General features: G+C 36.9%; 1 protein-coding gene across 1 annotated transcript in view; it reads right to left on the minus strand.

The window, feature by feature from the left end:
• MESR6 (misexpression suppressor of ras 6) overlaps positions 1 to 21,962 on the minus strand; it is a 524,406-nt gene extending 502,444 nt beyond the window's left edge. Inside the window, exons 1-2 of the mRNA XM_069136504.1 lie at positions 21,892 to 21,962; positions 20,961 to 21,038 (exon numbers count right to left, since the gene is read on the minus strand). Of these exons, the coding sequence (XP_068992605.1) occupies positions 20,961 to 21,038; positions 21,892 to 21,962 (149 nt within the window). The remainder of the gene's footprint in view (positions 1 to 20,960; positions 21,039 to 21,891) is intronic.
• Between the last annotated feature and the right edge of the window lie 1,874 nt (positions 21,963 to 23,836).

Raw genomic sequence — 23,836 nt, forward strand, 5'->3', positions numbered from 1 at the left:
TCTACTGATCCCTGAACACCAATCGCCAATTGCTCGAAATCAGTGGACTGAAATAAGTTTCTCAAAAGCCTGTGAGTTCTTCTCATAAAATGATTACAACGTGAAGCGAATCTGAAGTATCCGTCTCACTTGTTGTACCTATGCGAATCAATGCTGTTTTTCTCAACTGGCTGTAAAAAAGATTATAGAGCATCAATTGAGTAGGTATGTAGGTACCTACTTCAAAATTATGACCAGCTAAAATAAAACCAGCAGGTTATTATGGCGTGTACTCAGTTCACGACGAGTCACATGATCATTCGTGTTTCAGAGTCGATACTACATGAATTGAGTTCAACCTGGAAGAGAGGAATAATTATCAGCGCAGTGATCATGTGATGAATTGATTAGGGGATAGGACATGACTTGGACATACGTGTTTCTTGACCAGAAACTGGTTGCGTTGGCCGTTTTCGAATGGTTGCTAAACAGAGCGGAACAAGCGTTTGGCTGCCAACATCGCAAATGAGGGTACAATTTCCAACTATAGCTTCCTAGTGTCCACGTGTGTAACGAGGGAAGTTGATTCGAAGCCTACAGGGTATTTCTTCACACTTCAAACGTTGATGCGCATAATATTTAATAACCAGGTGTCGCGGCGCGTAGACACACGCGTACCCGTGGCTACCATGAGTCTCGATAAATTCTTTTCATCGAATTTTTTTTTTTCACATTTTACATTTGCTTTTTTTCCGAGCCACGACATCCAGTCTGCCGTTAAAGACACGATAGATTTATTACCGTTAAGCATAAGGCCGGTTCTTTTACGCCTTTTCATACGCACAATAAAATATACACCATCCACGTAGCCGGGTGTATAAGCAGGTTACAGGCAGGCGGGCAGAAACAGGTATGATAACTATCTTGCCGTATTTTTATCCACGGCAAAGCAAACATGAATGGATCAGTCGAGATCTTCGATTTAATCGGAGATATACCGAAAAAAGGAAACTCGTAGACAGCTTACACACGCAAAAACTCAACACCGATCGTCAAGGCTATCGATACACGAGAATAAAAATTCAATATCGTTCATTTTTCGAAAGTACCAAAAGCCCTGCAACAACTTCGTTGTGTGCAACTTTATCTAGCGTGCACATCGTGAGTACAAATTGTGCAAACCGCAACTACCAAGTAATCTTCAAAGTGAAATATGAATTTCTCGACACAAACCTTACATCGAGTTGTCACGTCTTCGGAGAAGTATGATCTTTAGTTAAAGTTGGCCGATGAAAGACGACAACGTTGACAAATTCATACGATTAGCCACTAGACTATCGCAGAATGGACATGTTTACAGCTGCTCAATTGTTTCGTTTTTTAAACGCTTGATCGAACAGTTCTGTTTTATCAAAGACTGACGGTTGTCGAAGCTTCTGGCTATTTTCACTTCTGCTGATTTACAAACTAAATGAAGTCGTTTTTACCAGTTCTTGATGCTGAATCTTAGTCCGGTCGTGGTTGTAGAATTTGTTCAACTACATCACAATGGAGTACAATAAGCGTTCTTGGTTTCGTCATATTTCTATGATTGTTAATTTTCAAATACTGTTGTGACCATTTTGTATTATAAAGTACATGAAAACATCCAGAAAATTTATGTGTTATAACTACGTCTTTCTAAGATTCATTTTATTCATCATTTTTCACAAAACGACAGATAAACGAGAATGCAAAGATAACCATGAGCATATAAATACAAGATAGGTAGTTTTATCTAATGCTGACGGTCTGACTTTACTTACACAAGGTAGGATAATATTTAATCAGCGTTGTATCTAACATTATTAAATTTCATGAACTTTAAAGATAACTTCGGGAAAACTTTTCCCCGCCGACGTAGCAGGCTGAAAAATTCGCGTGCAGAGTCCCGATATGTGATTTATGAATTTCCGCCACAATAACGGATAACGACCCATGAGTTGGGTGGTACGGAGCGAACCGGATAATAAGAACGATACGATGCGACGCGATATGGGTTACTTATATTGAAGAGAGCAATCGGTGCGATCAGCGCTCGCCTGGGTTGCACCTGTACCCACATCGGCTTGGGACGGACGTGAAAATGATCGTCTAAGATAGAATCGCCGTGATCACAGCGGCGGCAGTCTGTTACCAAAAGGAAATTAAAACGACGACTAAACGATCCGCTCCTATAATGTATAATACGAACACTGCAGTATAGAGTAGGTGCATATGTTAGGTCTACTAATGAGTTTGTTGCCCTTTTTTGCCGATCTTAAAAACCATTCTAAATTAGAACACCTTCTACCTATCTTTCCATGATTTTTGAGTGCTGAAATTTATACTGTTTGTACTTGTGGAACGACTTACATAACCTCCAAAACAGATATGTAATGTACAGATGTACACTTGGGGACAATGAATCTGAGACAGCTAATTTTTTACACTAGACAGTTATGTTGGCAACACAGAGACACCTACAGCGCCACAGTCGGCCGAGTAAGAAACAAACTCATTCTCGATAATCATAGCATAATCCATGGCCGTCGAATCTAGCCTTAGAATACCGCGGGGATAATGACTTGTTGGATTGACACGTATTCTAAGGTTAGATTCGACGTTCATGGGTTATGTTATGTTTATTGAGATTAAGTTTGTTTCTCGCTCGGCCGACTATGGCGCTGTAGGTTTCTCTGTGTTGCCAACGTAACTGTCTAGTGTAAAAAATTAGCCGTCTCATATTCATTGTCCCCAAGTGTACCAGATACAGACGAACACTTTCTGGCATGTCATGTCACTGCACCTTCACAAAGTGCGCGACAAATCATTTCATCGGTTTCAGTGGCGTTTTTCGTAATTGAAACACGAAAGGAATACAGTGTCGAATCAGTTTCTTATCAAAAGCTACCTCGTATAAATCTGTTTTGAAGGTTATGATTCCCGCTCCACTAGTTCGTACAGTGTTTTAAAAGCGCAGATGTCAGCACTTGAAACAACATAGAAGGATCGATGGACATTCGAATTTGAAATGGCTACCAAAGATTAACGCAAGAAATTAGAAAATAATTTGTACGCTTAATACATCGATTATACTAAGAAAGAGGTTGGAAGATTCTTTTTTTTCTGTTCATAGCAGAAGGAAGAAGAAGAAAAATGACAACAGGAAGAGAAGCAAAAGAAGATCGGAAGAGAGTACAAGGGCGCGTAAGTCATTATTATTATTATTGTTATTATTATTAATCAACTATCGCTGGCGGAACCCCGTCGATAAATTGATGATCCCTCCGCAGATCAAAGAATAACTTTATACGCTTTGCTCGCGAAGGGTATTATAAACTGCACACAGGTATAATCCAGAAAAATGTGGCTTGAGGTGAATTTTGAATTAGTTCCTTTTCATTTCCTCGCAGCTTTTTTCTGATCTGACGGCGGGAGTGCGGCGCTCTAAGCATCCATGGTCTGAAAACAAGACGCGGCTGCGATGAGGGGAGGAGGTGAAGGGTGAAACGGAGAGCTGGGACTGCTTTTTGTCGACGCCATGTGCACGCCATTGGGTCTCGCGCCTCGGACATTTATAGGCGTTATTGGGCGTTGAGCGATGAGAAAAGGGCCGATAGGACAGGTGGTAACCTGCAGGTGGAAATCTCTAGAAAAATACATGTACTCGTATCTCTCGTGGTTGTATCGCCAGGTATCCCTGAAATTCAACGATTTTATTAGTCACGCTTCGATCAGTGTCTGTCGCCAATTCTTCTCATTCTTCCTTTTTTTCTTCTGCCTATATCGCCTGCACTGAGAGAAAGTTTCAGTTCCGGTTACAGCTCAGTCCTCAAATATTTTCATTTTTTATCACAATCGAAAAATATAGTTCCAGGTACAAAATGAAAATTAGTTTTCGAGCTGTTACCAGAAAGTATAGTATCCGTTACTATTCTTTCTCATTACGATCACTGTTATTACATTTTCTTGTAACTGTTGCGAAAATTTAATGCTGGTGCAACAATAAATTGATGTTAAAGCCTTATTTAAATAAAAAAGTAGAGTAAACCGAACAAACTGATTTTGCGTTGCAATTACCAAAGTAGGATCGACAATGGCGCAAAATGGTTACGCTTACCTCGTTTTTCGTAATTCCAACAATATTCAAACAGTTTTTTTAACGATACCAGTTTTACTGAATTTTTCTAGTTACTGTGTCAAATGAAATTTTTCTCAGTGTGGTATAGTTTCAGAAAACTGACCGTGCAAATACGCATGCGCGAAATCGTCCAATATCTCTATTGCTAGATATTTAATAAATTTACGTCGAGTTTTTTGTCTACTTATTACAGGTTGACCAACTCAGTTGAGTCCAGACACTAGCTCCGGAAATTCGCAGATGTCTCGAGGTTGTGTTGAGTAGAGAATTTTAGATAGCCAAAGTATGACGGCATCACATTCAACTCAACATAATCTCGAATTGTTTGTACTAATTGACAGTTGGCACCGGAGCAAAACCAGATAGATTTGTCTAGCCTGTCAAAACAGACGGAAAACTTTTTGCATGCACAAAGCGAACACTTGGGTGTACGGATTCCTAAGACTGTTGCGGTATTAATGGTAGAGAATTGGAAGATTCACGAAGCTTTCAATAAAACATACACAGCTGTAAATAACCTGTTCAAAAAATTTTCAATCAGTTTTACTGTTAGATTCTTGAAGAACTTCAATTCTTGAAGATTTTCAACCAACCGTAATCACGTCCAATCTATTATGGTGATCAGTTAACATGTGTACATTTCCAATAATCCATAAACAACACTTAGCCATCAGTTATACATCAATGCTTCTAAGTATTGTTTATTCAAAATTTTCCAATGACATCAATTTTACCCCGGTATAGTGGGACATAAATATTTTCTTCTGTCGATGGGCAAGTTTTACGGGTAAAACTTTTGGTACCTGCTTCAATTTCCGAAAAGTCATGAATTGTAGAAGGCAGGTTAAAATGACGAAAATTCAGATCAACCATAGTTGTGTAAATCGCTTAGGTCTGGTTAAGACTCTATCGAGTTAAACTCCTGAAAAATTCTAGTCTTTAAAGATCTTCGGATAAATTGTCTCAAGTCCCACCAAGATTTGATCTAATCGATTGAAACCATATCTATTCCGAGTTTCGAATATCCTGGAATTCGACCATTCAGAAACCCCATCCATTCGGAATTTTGAGACGTCATGATGCTTCAATATATTTTTCCCTGGTCGTTAAGGACGATTGGCAATTTGAGCTGATGGCCAATCTCAATGTTGTCTTCAGATCCATTTTCATGGGAATTCACGCTTTGTCTGCGAGTTCAAGGTGCAAAGTTTTGTCAGTCTCTTTTTCCAGCGCTCATTTTGTTATTGCAAGTAAAAGACCTGAGCGGTTGAGAGCTGCGAAGTTCAGCGGCATTTTTTCTCCCTGTTAGTGAATTGGGTTAATTTAGACGAGTGATGAAAAGTGGTGATATTCAGTCGGTCTGCCGGGTCTGAAGCGATGTTCTGACTGTGAGAAAATTTCTTGAACACAGAGCAACGCGTGGGTGTAGTTGGCGCAGCATTGCTTGCCTATCATGTCCTCGCCTTCGGCCAAGCCGTCCGTCCACGTCTGTCACGAAAAATAGTTAATCAACGGGGAATTCCACGGGTTATAACTTATAAATTACGATTTATACGTTCTCTCGCGGTACAGGTGATCATTGAGTAAAACTTGAGAGAATTGATTTGCGATGGGATAATACTTGCGAACAGCGTTGCATTTCTCTTCTACAGGCACCAGAACTTGTTTCGCAATTATCAACCAGCTGTCGCTGAATCAAAGCTATTGAAGTTCATCTTTTCATCGCTACGATGGTGATATAAAGAAAAAGTACCGAATGCGATTGAATATTACTTTCCTCAATTATAATCAATCTACGTTGTCAGACCTGCATATTATGGAAAACAGATGTTTAGAAAAATGTCGGCTTGTCGGTTGGTCTCGAAAAACATCTGCGATGATCTAAGAAACAGATTGATGGGAGAATTCTGACATTTAAACGAATTTAGAATCAAGCGATGGGGATCAAAAATTACCACAAGTTTCTCGTTTTTTTGGACGTATACTTCGATGGAAAAAATTCGAAGCATCACCGCGTAGTTTGCATGACGTTTGTGAAAAATTTTACAGAAATAATTGTAAAACGAATAAGATAATGCAACAGGAAACATTCTTATTAAAAATGAATAAATTAAGCGACGAAAACAGAGTAGTCGGTAACGACAAGAGATTGCGATCATAAACGAAAGTAATTCCAGTTGGCGAAGTGAAGAGAAGTATCGTGTAATTTTTTTATCAATTAAATTCGTAATTTATAACTTCATTTGCACTTATTTTCAAAGTACAAGATAAAAAAATATGGATTCTATACTAACCTTCAAATTTTGATAAATGTACTAGCGGAATGTAAAGAGTGAGAGATTTTTGAATAAGTAAATATATTATAATCGCAAATTCGCTTGTCTAATTTTTTAAATGATTCAAAATTCCCACCCTCTGACGTCTACTTCTTCATCTTTTTACAAACAAGGTACGTGAAATTCGAAAGGACACTAATCGAATAGTGACATTCGTACCGATTTTCGGAATACTTTCAGTTTCCAAATATCCGAAAAGTGAAAGTGAAATATATTGAAGTGAAGAACAAAAATTTTTAACAAAATGTTGACCTTTTCAGAAATGTTTCATATCTGAAAAATTTGGAGACACGTATGTTTCTCAGATTCATTCGTAACGAGGTTAAATTTTTTCTTCACCCACAGTTAAATTATTTCTGCTGCAGTACCATCAAACCTACGTCTTGGTAGATAAGAGATGCTGTAAAGAAATTTGCAAGTTGAATCGGTACTGTCAATGATTGAAAAACGCGAAAAACGTCATACGGAGAAACGAAACGAGAAGTAAAAATTATGAGGTCAGGTATATTATTACAGAATAATAACTTGGATGTATACCAGGAAAAATTTTATATTTCATAGTTAATTATAAAAAATTTTTGTGAAATGAGTATCGTTACAACAAGTGGTTTAAATATTGTTGGAATAACAAAAAAAAATTAGGTGCAAGTAATGATTGACTATGGATTTTGTATTATAGCGGCCAATATTACATTTTCTAGTTATTGCAACCTTGAATCTGTTTGTTCAGTTTACTAATGTTGCTTATTTAAATAAGGGGCGCGATCAATTTATTATGGCAGCAACGTCAATTCATCGCAACAATTACAAGAAAATATAGTAGGAGTGAAAATGATCAAAAATAATAGTAACTCATCCTGGATTTTCGTGCTGCAACTGCAGCAAAATACATTCTCATTGTGTAGTCAAATCTCTGTTCTCCGGTCGCGGTAAAAAATTAAAACAAGTTAAAGACTGTGCAGTAACTAGAACTAGAAAGTTTTCGGAATCCCGACCACATGTACTGAAATAGTTGGAACGGTAACCTGGAACTGTGGTTCATCCCGAAGGAAGAGGGCTGCCTTTTCCATTTAGAGTCCTTCGAGGACCGCCGTAGCGTTTATTCGTACCCAAGCATTTGATTCGAAGTCTGCTGCAGGCTGGCGGGCGGGGCAGTAAATCAGTTTTTTTAATCTCCGAACTTCCGCCATAGATCAAAAAGCAATCCTTTTTTGGTGCCGGCGTTGCGTTGCGTTGCGTTGCGAGAGGCGAGCTGATATATCGAAAGCAATTAGTTCTAGGGCTTTCTGGGATTGGATATTCCGAGTCCCTTTCTAGCTACCTGCGTCCGCAAACGCGGTACAAAGATGCGCGCCTTCTGCCGCAGGAGCGTCTAACTAATCACTGTGCGTATACATGCGGAGTTATAAATTATCGGGCCCGCCATGCCACGCTTCACGTGTCCCTCCGGCATGCGGGGCATCTTTCGTCCAATTTTCCGCGCTTTCGTTATACTCGAGCGTTGAACCCCCCGAAGCTGATCACCTCACCTCGGGCTCTAAGATCACGAGAGCTTACCGTAGTGCTATGAAATACACTGAGAGAAATTTTTAGTTCCGGTTACCGCTCGGTCCTTAATTATTTTTATTTTTTACCCAATCGAAAAATATAGTTCTAGGTACAAAATGAAAACTAGTTTTCTAGCTGTTACCGGAAAGTCTAGTATCCGTTACTATTCTTTCTCGTTACGTTCGCTGTTACTATATTTTCTTGCAACTGTTGCGAAAATTTAATGCTCGTGCAACGATAAATTGACGTTAAAGCCTTGTTTAACTAAATAAGCGGAGTAAGCCGAACAAACTGATTCTGCGTTGCAATTACCAAAAAAGGATCGACGATAGCGCAAAATGGTTACGCGTACCTTGGTTTTCGTAATTGCAACAATATTCAAAGAGTTTTTTTTAACGATACCTGTTTTACTGAATTTTTCTGGGTACTATAACAAATGAAATTTTTCTCAGTGTAGGAATTACGTTGGACTTATATACACCCAACCGTAGAAAAGTGGTGAATTTGGCTAATCTTAATAGCGCCGATCTGAGATCTTCCCGTTGGGAAGTGTTCCAAGCCCGTAAGATATTTAAGGAACAATTTTGTTTTTCATCCTGATCTGACCAAATAACTCAAGAATAACACGACTGATAGGATCCAAAATATAGTCAGCTCTAAGCTAAAAAAATCTGCGTCGGTTGAAAACTAAAATCATCCGAATCCACTTGCAAAATATCATCATATTTTTGTTTTCTTATTTTTGTGTTGTTGATCGAGTAACTCGAAAACTACTGGACCGAACATGTATCCAGACTCTAATTAGATTTAACTTAAAAAAAAAAGCACCGAGGATTGATACCAAAATCGTCCAAATTCGTTCGGTTGTTTATTATCCAGATATCGTTGGATGAAAATCGATCACATAAACACACGCGCCCAACAATTATCCGAAAATGGTTGGAGATGATTCCCTGGACCTTGAAACGTCAAGACCTATTGAAAACTTAACTTTTCATCTTTACAGTTGTCGGATTAAAGATAATTTGACGCACATACCTGGCCGTTGTTTTATATTTTCTTCGATGCTTGATCAGCGCGATATACTTCTTAAATAAATAAATTGTTATATGAGATAACCACCATATCTGAAATTTGATCAAATAATCGAGAAAACGCGTTATTGAAAGGGTTTATCGATAAATCTAAAGAACGACTACTGGGCAATATCGATTCATAGAAAAATAATCAATTCCAAAATCCGGTCAATTCATTGATCGATAGAATAATTTATCGCAAACATCGGTAAAACGATGAATTTAAAGATCTGATTGACTGATTAATCGAACAAGCAATTACTTACCAGTACCAATTAATAAAAAAAAAACAACTTTGTACCATATTTTGTCCAAGCCTCTTTTGCTCGTGGTGTTTATTTATGCAAAATACATTTCGAAACGTATTACTTGATTGTTCAAATTACTTCGTTTATGTGTATCAGTTTCTCGCTCGATATCATCAACAACTTCAAATTTTTTTTTCGTGTGCTGATTTACCCCTCTCTATCCATTCAAAGTATGTAATGGACAAAACTGAACTATCGAAGTCCAGGAATGCGATCATTCGGTTGCGGCTGTTGTAAAAAAGCTGAGCTTTTCTGTTCGCCCGGTTAGTTTACATCGATGCTTGTTTTACTTAGAGGTTATGGAAGAACACCCGCCAGCTGGCAAGATCAAAAACAAGAAATGCGATAGCGACAATGACAACCGCAACAACAAATGTGAGAGCGACAATGATAATCACAGCAGCAAGTATGACATCAATAATAACGTCTACAATAACAAATGCGATAGCGAAAATGACAACCACAAGAACAAACACAACGACAACAATAACAACAAGAAATGTTACAGCGACAATGATAATCACAACAGCAGGTATGACGTCAATAATGACGTCTACAATAACATAGCGACAATAATAACAACAACAAATTCGACAGCGACAATGATAACCACAACAGCTAGTATAACGTCTACAACAACAAATCTGACAGCAAGTATGACAACAATAATTCCACCTACGACAGCAAATGTGACAGCGAAAATGACAACCACAATAACGTATACAACAACAATAATGACAACAACAAATGTGACCGCGACATAGTAATCATAACAACAATGACAACCACAATAACAGATGCGACAGCATCAATAATAGCCACAGCAACAAATACAACAACGGTAACGACAGTAAAAAATACGAAAATGGCAACGACGACAACGGCAACGACAAAAAAAAAATATAACGACGGTAAAAACAATAAGTACAACAACGGCAATAACGATAACAAATGCGAAAACGAAAACAACAAATACTACAACGACAGCAACAACAACAACGACAACAACAAGCAGGTTTGCGATCGGCGCGTATCTTTGCGCTCGCTGGAAAGAACCGCCACGTAATATGTAATTACGGAAGTATACGTGCAGCGGTCGTGGACCCTTCGAGATTGCCGCGAGGAGCTGGGCCCGAATGACCGCGGTGGGACTCGTGGGCCTTGACCTTGGCCGCGCCCTGTTGCCACGTGTCACGTACCGCGGTCACGTGAGACTCGCAGCTGATTCACGAGGTGATCGATACCTGCAATACTCACCGGGATTGCATGAGAAATTTTTCAAAAACCGCAAGATATGTAAAACAGCCGACCATCTTGTGATTTTAGGGAGTGAAAATAATGGCGTGCAGATCTGCGGCAGAGTTCAAGGGTAGAAACTACGGACACTGATTGCGAGTCAGAAGTACCGGACCAGAATTCCAGCGCTAAAAAATAGCGCTAAAAAGGTTGATAAGTCACGAAACGATAGTTTTTTGATAATTTAATTATAGAATAGTGGAATATTGAGCATCGGTCGTAACTTATAGATACGGAAGCTGTGGTGGTTTCCGTTGAATAGGAAGGAAAGAGATACTGAAATTACAAATGGGAGCCTAAGGTTGTCGACTTTTCGTTGAAAATTATTTTAAGATTCTAAACAATTTAGCAATTTCGTTCGATTTAATTTTGCGACAGCTCATTTTATTCAGATAACCATTCTCTGCCATCCCACCAATTGCCAGTTGTCTACTTTCTTCATCACGATATCGCAGTTCAATATTCAGTTTCTCAAGATTGCACCGACATTCATTTCGATCAACAAATGCCGATACCGAATTGGCTATGAGAAAAAGAAAAAAAATGCCTTTCGGTAGTGTATAAAACAAAAAACCAATTTCATCGACAAAATAAGCCATCTTGGAGTGAAATTGAACGATCCTTAATGATCTTCTGACCATTTTTAAACGGCTTCAAAGTAACTATCAAAGTATTATTTTATTGTCTTTCTTACATTTTTGGAAGAATAATTGTATCTCAGGAATGTATTAATTGGATAATAGTATACTCAATGTGTGACAATCTCCTTCACCAAATTAAGTAACGTATTGATTTTCAACTCACCAACCTCGGTAAACGGTATAAAAATGTGCAGTCATCATTTGATTGGTTTGTAATAAGAACAAGTCCGAGGTTCCTCAGCGATGCTTCTTCTAATTTGCAATGGGAGATTGAATGCTGTTCAGTGTTACACAGCTAATTAGATGGTATTAGATACTATTTGAAGTTAACCAATACCCTCAACATTGACAATTAGTCTAATTGTCAATACTAGTGATTAAAGTCGACCAAATTACTGCATCCTTTATTTCGGGGTTAATTACCAACGCCCAGACTCAACTGTCGAAAGTGAGTCATCTCTGAAGTGACGAATAACGTGAGATGATGGTGAGAGTTTCGTTTCAGCGTTCCAGCCAAGTTCACTCAACGAATCTGTAACGTTTCTTGCATCGGAGACAGATTTTGTCGAAAAAGATTTTGAAACACCTCGAAACACTTTTCGATTTGATTCGAGACATATTTCCTAGTACTTACACAACTTTCACGCCTGTGTTGTGGTAGGTGATTTCCGAAGCTTAGTTCACAATTACTGATATTAATTTATCGTCTGGAACAAAGCGTGATGCGATGCTGGGAATGTGCCCAGCCAATGTTGGCAATATAAACGCGCAGCTTGAGGCGAGTTATCGCTTACCGGAGGATAGTATAACGCATGTGTAATAGAATGACTAATTGCCCCGTTTCCTGCTCGTATTTCATTTCGTTTCGGGTTAATCATTGAGCCCAAGGCTGCAGCAGCAGCAGCAGAAGCGCTGGCAAACAAACAACACTCCAACAACTGTACGGTCTTTATCACTGTGGTAACTCGCGGAGGAAACACTGCAGATTTGAATGTACCTACACATGAATAATTGCGTGACCCGGAGATAAAAAACTCAATTTTCGTTATTTCCATTCATCAAAACGGATCTGTACAAAGTAATTGGACGGGTCTTTCAATTACACAGCCACACCAAAACAGGTTGTCCCGTCCAACACACTAGGCCACCATAGAGTTCAAAATTCTGGCACTGGATTTGGATTCATTATGTCAAAAATTTATAGACTTGGGATCGAATTACCTTGTTTTGATCTTCCTGCGATGTTAATATCTTGCAATAGCTACTAAGATGCAAAAATGCAGCAAGTTTCCGAATTTTAGCTTCTACTGTTGCTGAGGAGAAAGACGTGGATAAATTTTTTGCCTTTAACTTGAAAAAGTACGATTTTTCCGACCATTGAATTCGTTTCAGTCTGAACCATCAGTAACCGTTAGTGCATTTTTTTATACAAAAAACAATCGTACCCAACTTTTGCCTCAAAATTTTTAATTTTATTTCCAAGTTTGCAGTTTTTGTTTTGCATAAGAATCTCATTTTTTTTTGTCATATTTGAAGTGGCATTACGGAAGCAGCTAAAATTAATTTTGGAAATCATACGTTCTGTTTCTAGTTTTTTATTTTTTGTTTTTTTTTCTGTATTAAAGGAATATTATTATTTCGTTGACATTTGTGCCAAAATATAGTTCTACAAATGTGAATAGGATCAAGCTCTTTTGGAATAAATGGAAATAAAACGGACATATGTTGAGGAGATAGAAAAACATTGTTTTGCTCGCTAAAATCAATTGTAACTCCTACCACGATCCTATACTTCAAGCACTATAAAAAAATCACTAACTATCCCACGTGAAAAAACCTGCAAGCTTCTAAATAAAAGTGTGAAATTTGAAACAGAAGTTGGAAAATATAATTTAAAAAAGGCTAGGCTGGAAAAACAACGGGATTTCATACGGTTTCAGAAGATCTGGTCCAAAACGGATTCCATGGTTGGAAGAATCAGACTTTTCTGCGTAAAAATGATTTTGAATCGTGTTTTTTAGGCGATAAGGACAATACTAAAAATTTTAATGCGGAAATCGTTATATTCAATGTTGAAAAACTTATGAATGTGTCTTTACTAGAATGTAAGAGCTGAAGATCAAAAGCTTGAAGGAGTTTCGCATTTCAGCGCTTGCTACAAGACATAAATATCGCAGAAAAATCAAACTTTCGGTACCGGATCGCTCAAAGATATTATAATCGGTGAATCTGCTTAATCGCATGCATTTCAAATAACTTTCTTTTTTTTTTTCTTCCAACCATTTCGCATTTCGGTAAACTTGTACCTAACTGTAGGTAGTTGATAACAGCAGGATCAAGAAGAAGTTGGAAGAACATAACGGTCGAGATTGCAGGAGTAAAATGCTTGGGAAGAAGACTGCGATGTCCATGGATTAGCTCAGCGCGCTTCGCGGTAACTTTTTGCAAAATGCAAATGTCAAATGTGAACGGCAGGCTGGTTCTTAGCCACGCGAAAACACTCGGCTGATTTCGACCTTTTCGCCTCTGATTCTTTAAAAATAACGCTTGCACTTAATCTCGTCGGGTGTAGAGGAAAAAAAAAAGGGGAAAAAAAAGGAGAGGCATGAGCAACATCACCGGCGTCGGGAGTAAAGTGGATGGCGGAGAGACAGGAGCGAGACGAGGCGCGAACGGTGAGTGCTAAAATAATATTATTAAACCCTCCTCCGCAACGGATCGATCTATCCTTATACTTACCGCTGTGCTTTGCTCCTTGCCAGAGTATATATGCATGAAGTAATATGAACGATTTTTATTAAAATTCTACACGTGTCGTAAAGAATGTTGAGTTCCCCGCTAAACCTCTATTATTTTTTTTTTTCATACCTTCGCAATTGCTGCAGATGGGTTTGTAAGGTCATTTTCAAAACGTCCCATTTTCGAACGGTTCGCTTGCAGCTAGGCAGGAAAAGTTAAGGACACGAAAACCCGTGGAACAAAGTTGAGTCAGATATTGGCACGGAGTTATTTAGTACAAGACTTCACCGCACTGAGCGCGATTGATGTCTGAACCTCTTTGAAAACACAAAATGACGTTGTAAAAATGTTAATACATCAACCAAAGGTGCCGGCTTATCAGTCCATTGATATTCGGGTTTTTCTGCCACTGCGACAGAGGTGACGAACGATTCAATGTAGGCTGGAATTATTTTTTTATGTCGGGTAATATAGTTAATTATATTCAAGATTCACAAGAATGTCTTGTTTTATACCACGTTGGAAGCCAGGCACGTGGCTGAAAAATGGAGAAAAGAGTACAGCTGAGTACAGAGTGAAAGAGGTGTTTGATACTGATCAGGGAGCAAGAGTACTGATTTAACAACAACAACTCGACCAGCCATTTTTTCAGCGATTAGCTGTCACTTAAACTCGATAATAATAATACTTCAGAGGAACAATACAGTGGGTCTAGGAACAGTGTGGCAGACGCCATATTGAGGAAAAATAAACCGCGAAATTCTAAACTGAGAATTATCACTTTTGGTGGTTTCACACGATGCGGAATTCGTACGTTACATTACTAATAGCACATCGCTGCTTCGATGAAAAATGAACATTATAAAATCAAATTAAAGTAATAATAAAAAGCGTGCAGCAATGATTTTTAAACGTGTATCCACTTACACATTCAATTATCGCCCTAGGCTTTACGCTCCGGCGGAATGAATTCCGTACCATATGAAACCATCTTTACGCGAATGTTTCTTGATAAACTTTTTTAAAATTAATCGAGAGCCTTACTTTTATCCACTCACGTGTAAAATTTTACTAAATACATAATAAATATTTAATAATAGGTATACGTATTGTGAATTTTATTGCAACATTCCAAGAGACTATGTAGAGTAAACTGTAGATAAATGTATAGAAATCAAGATTTGTGCTTGATACATATATGTAAAAGTAGATCAAAAGTTAATAATACATGAATATAAAAACATCAAGAAACAATAAAAATTCACGTACATTGTAGAAAAATGTATAGAAATAAAGTCGTGTAAAATGATGATAAAAAATGTTAACTATAAATATACGATTATTTACATTCATAAAAACTTGTTTTTGTATAAATCTCAATTATAAAGAATATTGCAAAATAGTCGATACAGTGACATTGAATAAATGTTGATCAGAAATAAATTAATTTAAAAAGAAATACTAGAAAAAACTAAGTTTTCTTCTGCGAGTTTCCGAGTGAGTTTCAAGTATCACAACCTGAACCGTTCTGAAGCTGGCATGTAAGTTGTCTAATATTTCGAAATTCGCGGGATCGTTTTCCTAAAAATGGCGAAGCCAATCAGTACGCGGTACGCGTTTGGGCCACACTGTTCCTAGACCCACTGTAAGGATCGAACATCAAGTGCGCTCGGTGCGGTGGAGCCTTGTACTAAGTGACTCTCTGCCAGTATCTGGCCCACTTTTTACTGGTAGGCAGGTTTGAATTTCGTCTCCTCTCCTCTTCCTCCCTGTTTGCAGCTATGAGCGATGAAAACAAACGCCGGATACGTACGTGGAAAGCCGTTATTGGAATTGTTTAGCCCTCCGTGTGAGGATTCAGGGTAGTGTGAGTGCCTGGATTACGAAGAGGCCAGTATATATTAGAATCTATGTATTTCCCTAATAGTGTAGCATATAAGCTACTTGTTAACGCTTGGATCCGTTTGTTCACTTTACCGTCGGTGGAACCATATTTGTTTACAAAATTGCACGATCGGGCAAAATGAGAAGCTTTGGAGAAGGGTAAAATGGGAATATCCGCCCACGTATATTTCATCAATGCTGTAAGCGAACCAAGTCAGGTTATTGAGCCAAAATAGATTATTCGTTGATTTCAGGTGACTAATAATTGCAAAAAGAAGTCGAACCAGCAGTTTGTTCCAGTGTTGATGATGCTAGCACAGACTATGTTTATGACTATTGTGATCAATAATAGATAGCGTTTTTGCAACTTTTACTCAACTTCAAGTGTAACTTTCGTTTGTGCAATAATTTCATTCCAACTGTAAACAGACAGCTGTTTTGATCACTTCCCTATGGTCTCTATTTTACCCGCACGTTTGGGAAAAATTGGGATTTCTGCATTGAACGGTAAAATGATTCTTTTTTTTTTTTGGTACATTGATAAAACATTTGAAATTGTCCTGTTGATGGTAGTCAAATAAAGGTCCTCGGATAACGGACGTGAGTGGACTACATACATCCGATTCATTGAAATAGCCAAATTGTATCGATTCTCCCACCAACATCTCCACTTTACCCGAATCTCCCCTACTTATGCAACGCGATTTCTCAAACCGTTCACTTTGTGGATTTCCTTTTAAATGATATATGCAAGTTTCCTTTAGATTTATGACTCACATTTCCTTCACTTCCGGACAAATAATCGAGGCACCTTTTATTTTTCATTTGTGAAAAAGTGAAAGCAGGTATAGCAGGATGAAAAAGATACTGCGTGACGTCATCCGTGCTAAAATATTTCTATGGGGCATTCCACGCCAACTCAGTAAACGTTTGATCATGCCATTTTTTTAAATTCACCAAGGATTTTTCCTACGTGAGTACGACCCCTGAAAAGCTTCCAACACAATTTGAAATTTTTTTCTTCAAATACTCGTCCATACCGTATGGTTTTTTAAACCCATCTCAAAAACACCCAAATTGATTTTTATAGAACTAGTAAAAAAACATTTCGTTTCCGAAGTGAAACATTTTCACGCGAAATTCAGAGTGGGATCTGGTTTTTTTATATTTTTTTTTTCAAATCGTTCATTATGTTTTTTAATCGCTTTTTTTAAAATATTTTCATACCTTTTTAAAATTTGTAAAAAGTAGAAAATATTAGAGAAAAAATAGAAAAATACGAGGTCCCATTCAGAATCTTGCGTGAAAATGTTTCAGTTTGGAAACCAAATGTTTTTGTTTCATCAAAATCAATATGGGTGCTTTTGGGACGGGTTTAAAAAATCATAGGAAAAAAACGAGTGATTAAAAATATTTGAACATTTTTTTGGAAAGTTTTCAGGGTTCGTACTAACGTAGGAAAAATCTTTCGTAAATTTGAAAAATGTCATGGTCAACGGTTCACTAATTTACCGTGGAATACCCCCTATACATACCAAAAACAGAAAAATTTTACTGTATACAACTTTTGTAGCTATCGTTTGTAACGGAAATGTAAAAATATGATCTAATTGTTTCTAAATACTCTAAATTTCAAAAACTAACAGATATGTCGAAACATACGGTTTTTCATTCTCCTAAATCTTGTGGTTCTTCTTTTGCATACGTTTACCAGAAATTGTTCATAGGAAGTTCAAAATCCATCTTATTGGAGAGTGGGAGGATTTTTATAAAAATACTTTCTATAGGATTTGTTGGTTTTCTACGATTGCATATGAACTCATGATAATTTCTTGAAGAATCCATTACGAACTTTCGAAAACCAACGTTGATCGAACCATTTTGCCAAGTTTTGCAGGGAAAAACATTCTATAACGAGAAACCAAAATACTAGTTTAAACTGATATAATTGAACGAGTATTACATTCCTTACGTTCTACTCGTTTACTTCCATTGAGAGAAATTTTTAGTTCCGGTTACCGCTCAGTCCTTAACTATTATCATTTTTTACCACAACCGAAAAATATAGATCTGGGTACAAAATAAAAATTAATTTTGTAACTGTTACCAAAAAGTCTAGTATCCGTTACTATTCTTTCTCATTATTATCACTGTTATTATATTTTCTTGTAACTGTTGCGAAAATTTAATGCTTGTGCAATAATAAATTGATGTTAGGGCCTTATTTAACTAAAAAAGTACAGTAAACCGAACAAACTGATTTTGCATTGCAATTACCAAAAAAGCATCGACAATAACGCAACAATATTCAAACAGTTTTCTTAACAATACATGTTTTACTAAATTTTCTATTTACTGTAACAAATGAAATTTTTCTCTGTGTCCAGTAAAATATCGATACACGAGTCTTTGATTATATTTTTTCTTTAGTTTTGAAAGTACGAGTATTTCTACAATTAATGCTGACTGAATAAGGATGATTTTTATATATCATGAATTGTGAAATATTTTTTTTCACGCCTAGACATGAAATGAAATTGACCAATTTTGTTTATGCTTCGGATTGCAAAGTACAGGAACAAGAAGCTGCACTGTTTCACTAAGGGAGATAAGTAGAAATATTTTTATGAATAAATACATACCGATCTGTTTCTCAAATTCTATTTAATCGTCAACGACCATTGTCACGTATATTTTTCCAATCCAATGAACGACTACCAGAAGTTTTAAAACATCTGTAATCGTCACTTTGCTTTATCCTGCCCATAAAAATCGTTTCATAATAATTAACAACGTGTCAAAATAGCCACAACTCATGACTCATAAATTATAATTATATCCTCACAGATATTCAATTTACGAATCATCATTTCGAGCAACAGCATTCACAATGTAGAGAAGAGGTGGAAGCAAAAAATGACAGAGGTTGAATCGCCCGCAGTTTCGAGAGTGGCTCCTTTGACGGATAAACTTCAGTGTCCTCTTAATAAACCGAGCTGAGCGTATAAGAAGATAATAAGAATAACGCGAGTGCAGCGGCCCGTCAAGCCCCATTTAATACCGCACCGTGTGGCATCGTGATGGTTGCATTGCCCGTGCCATTGTCCTCGACATTACGGCCAATTGACCAGAAATTTTTACGTCAAATAAATAAGGGTAAATCTACAGCGGTTGCCTGGGTTAATGACCGGCATGATCCGGGGGCGAGGAAAGGGGGCGACTTCAAAAAGTGTACGTACAACTCGTGCTCTTCCTTTTTTCCGTACCACCAATGCTTTCTTATCTATCCATCAATCTCCGCAGCTCTTAACGCCTCTGCGGTAGCGATGGAATCCGGGCACCTTTGGTGCATCGGTGTTGGGTAATCCTTAGGCTCATTTTTGAGAATAAACAGTAGCGGATCTTAAAGAATTGTTTCTTGACCTCTGTTACGATGAATTGGGGGATTTTCTTGGATATTAAGTGAGACGGAACAATTGACTTGCTAACTTTTGGCACGAGTGGGGGACCTCCTCAGAACGAATGTTATTTATTTAACAAAGAAATTGCCGAAAGAGAGCATAGTAAATATGCAATGCATCAAATTAATGATAACCTTAACTAAACTAAGTACGAGAGAAGGAGATATTAGAGACCATGCTTTAAATGTAACCTCAAATTTTTACCTGGTTACGACGTGTATAGAATTTTTAATTTTCAAAGACGGACGAACGAAGAACAAAAAGAAAAAGAAGGAGGATGAATCAACCGACCATTATCAAATCAGGTAGGGAAATTCTAAGCTCCCAGCTTCCCATAGCACAGTTGAATTTGTTAATGAGAACTTTTATAAATTTGAAAAACACGATAGTTGTGCCTAGATCATGACACGTTTAAAGGGGAAGAGAACGTTGACAAAATGGTGGCGCTAAGCACGAATTTAATTTTCAAGAGAGCGTGCAATCGGAGAGAAATTTTGTCATACAGTTAGATGATAATTAGACTGAATCAGCTCGGTCGGTAAGTTATCACGGGAGTAATTGACGTAACGCCGAGGCATAAATCATCAGCTTAAATGTTAAACATCAGGTAGCGAATCTTGGATCGTTTTCAGAATCTCTTCCGGAATTGTTTGATTGATTTGTGATCGTTGAAACGTAGCGAATTGAGAGGAAACCCGCCGGTCAAATTAGTCTCACCGATCACTTTTCGTTACACGGGCGTCAACGAGACTCTGTTCATAGATGCTAGATCATGATATGCGTGTGTGTGTGTAGATATACGAGTCCAAAGCCTGTTGGCCACTGCCCTTAATTGATGGATGATAATCGTTTCTGTAACCCTGCTCATTGATATTAACTAACTACATACAAAGTCAAGAAGTTTGTTGTTTGTGAACTCTGAATACTGACATGACAACTCCGAAATTTTACCATTTTCAGAAGGTCCGCAGAAATATTCGTATTCATTTACGACCCCAAACGATGTCGCAGAACTTTTCTCAACAAGAAAAGGAAAGTCCAAAATGTTTCTCTTATTCATCTTATCAGTATTGTGTATGAAAAAAAAGGTAAAAAAGTGCCGTAATTATTTTTCTTCGATTTTCACGTAACAAAATTGTGCACCATATGTTTTTCATTCAAATCAAAATAAACAAAAACACAAGCATGGAGATAGAGGTCGACATATATTGCAGCAAGATACTTGACATGCGAAAGTTCATTTTGATTAGTCTATTAATTTCATAATAAAGTTTTCGATTGATTTTTTTTTATAAGGTACCACTTTTACAAACATGCTTAAATAATGCATTATTGTAATTTTCAGGTTATGAACCTTTTTTTACGGTGAAGTGAATAAGAAAAAAAAATAAATAAAAACAGGATCGCAATAGAAAATTCTCTAATAGCGTGTAATTTCTCCAGTTCTGAATATTCTCACAAATCCTTTGCCCGATTTTTTTTCTTTAGGTAAACTTTCTGAGCTGATGAAGTTTCCGAGAAATTACTTACTGTGAGGGACAGTTGTCTCGGGCAACGCCGATATATAAACACAGAAAATTAATTAGCGCACGAAAATATGCCGTTCCGCTTTATTGTTTTAATGCGTAATTCCGCATCATCCGGGGGAACTGACGGAAGGTAGTCAATTAATCCTACAAGGCGTCAACTAATCATCCCACGGGACGGCAAGCTTCGTTTCGCGTCACGATTCCAACTGGCTGGGTTCCAAATCCCCGGACGGACAAAGTTTGTTTTGCTCAATGATATCCAAATGACGATGGGAATAGCAAAACAAGCTTACTTCGGGTTATTATTAACCCTTCAGGACATGGGTTATGAGATTTTCTCTCATGCTCAACGTAGATCTCAAATATCTTTTAAAATTCAAATGGAAAGACTACTTGAAAATTTTTGTATCTTCCTATAATTTAGTTTTCTAGATACACATTCACTAAAAACTGTTTTTTTTTAAATCAAAATTGCGAAAAAAATAATTTTTTGGAGAACATGAGATTTTTTCTCATGGCCAGAGTATTAAAGGGTGAGAGATTTTAGCTTTCATTTCTTTTCGGCCTAGTTCGGGTCGTTCCGTAGTATGCGTCCGCCATACTTGTTTACATGATACATATACCTAAAGAATAATTGTGCAATGTTGTGCTGTGTTATCTGCTTTCAAAAATGTAAAATTTATAATTTAATTGTTGATATTCATTAAATGAATATTATTAAAAGGTGTTAAATAAACGTAAGTCAATATTTTTGTTTTATATATAACCTTGACAAATACATTTTATGAGTACTTAGATCTAAGTTATTTTGCATTGTGAATATTTAATTGACATTACTTTAATAATAAATTTGAGCAATTATTTTACCTTAAAAAACATTGAAAATTATAAATAAATGATATTTTCTTAAGAAAGCTGTATTTAAAACATACTGAGCGCATGCGCAGAAGCCATGAGATTTTTTCTCATGGCCAGAGTAAATAATGGCAGTCAAAACACCCATGTCCTGAAGGGTTAACGTCAATTTGTAAGAAATTCTTCACATCGCCCCTCTTCGCATGTACTTCACTGCACTTTGCAGGACAAATTCCATGCGCAGCAATTATCGTTCTACTCACGGTATAAAGTAAAGGAAATTTTGGAAGGTTGGTTTGAGGAGATTGGTTTGGCAAGAAACGATATTTTCTTTCAAATTCATAGTCATATTGAGTATTGATCAAATTATTTAATTCACAAGCTGCGAGTTAGATCTCTTTAATAATGCAGAAACAAAAAATACTGGAATAAGAAACAAAACCTTGGATAGAGATATTTCACTTTTGATCTCTTCAAAATGGTTGAAGATTTTACTTTACCATATGGCTCATTTTATTCGAACGACTATGTTTTCTCCAAAGCCATTGAAGCGTTTTTCTATGTTGTCATCGTTAAATATTCAATTTTACGATATTAAACTGATATTTATTACGATTAATACATTGCACTATTGAATTGACTGTTGAAAAAGATCTGTTGCGGTGACTTCCATTCTCTAAATCAAACTACCTTGAAATCAGTTCCTCGATTTGAAAAAATATTCTTTTTATCGAAACGAGTGCTAGTGATTATTTTTCCATATTCACGCCTTTGTTCGATCTCGAGTTATGAATTTTTTTAGAATACCGTATCTCTGAGCTTTTCAAACGAACGTAACGTATCTTTCGAGTAAAATGAAACAGTGACAAAAGTAATTGGGTAAAATATTCTTCTCATGACTTTGACGAAAAATATTGAAAATAATTAGCATTTTATGGATAATGTGATTTCATACTTTACCAACTCTCTCTTTGAAATATTGACTATCGTTTGATATACTTATAATTAATAAGTGTTTATTTAATGTATGAGAAAAGTATAATTATATTCAACAAGATCGTGAGGAAGCCGTATAGTGCTCATCATGCGAGTTAAATCATCGGTTCAATTTTTCCCACCACGTTCTCATTAAATAAGAGATTCATTTCACCATATTTACAATTGACTGAATTATACTCTGTAGAACTAACAAACGCTATTTCTCGTTTATCATTACTATGAAAATAAAAATTTTTCAATCAAAAAGTTTTTGTTTTTACCAGTTCAAACTATATAAATAGTCAGTGTGCTAGAAATATGCGACCCAAATAAGCTGTACCAAGAAACATATAATTATGCCGAATGAACACGATTCACTCAATCTTCACTGCATTATCTGCATATATTAATCATTTACTCTTTGTCATTTCCGATAATTTTGAAATACTAAATCTTGAGAATATGTAAGTACGTGAAATTCGATTTTTGTACAATTCATCAAGCCATAAATTTGACAGATATTTTCAAACATCAATTATACAAAAATTGTTTTGAAATTATCACGTACTGAGAATGATTAGGTTTTTAGTATATTCCTCACGACTCTCTGAGAAACTATAAACGAATGTGATGGTAACAGAATGTATGTTGAATCAAAACAAATTCCTGATTTTTCAGTGCCCACAAAATGTTCAAAAGTACTTTCTACACAGTTTATTTCAGACAATCCTAAACAAATTACTTTCAACTTGTATCGGTTAACCGCAGAATCTCACATGTTTATTATCATTATTATCATTCTCCGAACCCGAAAATACGAACTTGATCTGCATCGATGTAACGTGTGAATTGTGATGAAATCTTCAACTGTTCCTTTTCCTTTCAGCGTGAAACGTGATAATTGCCTTGGTCTCTGCTTCCGAGATTTTCCCGCATCTGGTAGTCGAAGCTATACTTCACTCTTGATGAGTGTACTTGAAGCTCTGTCGCAGCATGTCTCTGGACGATTTGACGTTCCTCTCTGATCCTTGGTGATGACTGCAC

This window comes from Neodiprion pinetum, chromosome 5 (genome assembly GCF_021155775.2).
Source record: "Neodiprion pinetum isolate iyNeoPine1 chromosome 5, iyNeoPine1.2, whole genome shotgun sequence".
Classification (NCBI taxonomy): Eukaryota; Metazoa; Arthropoda; class Insecta; order Hymenoptera; family Diprionidae; genus Neodiprion; species Neodiprion pinetum.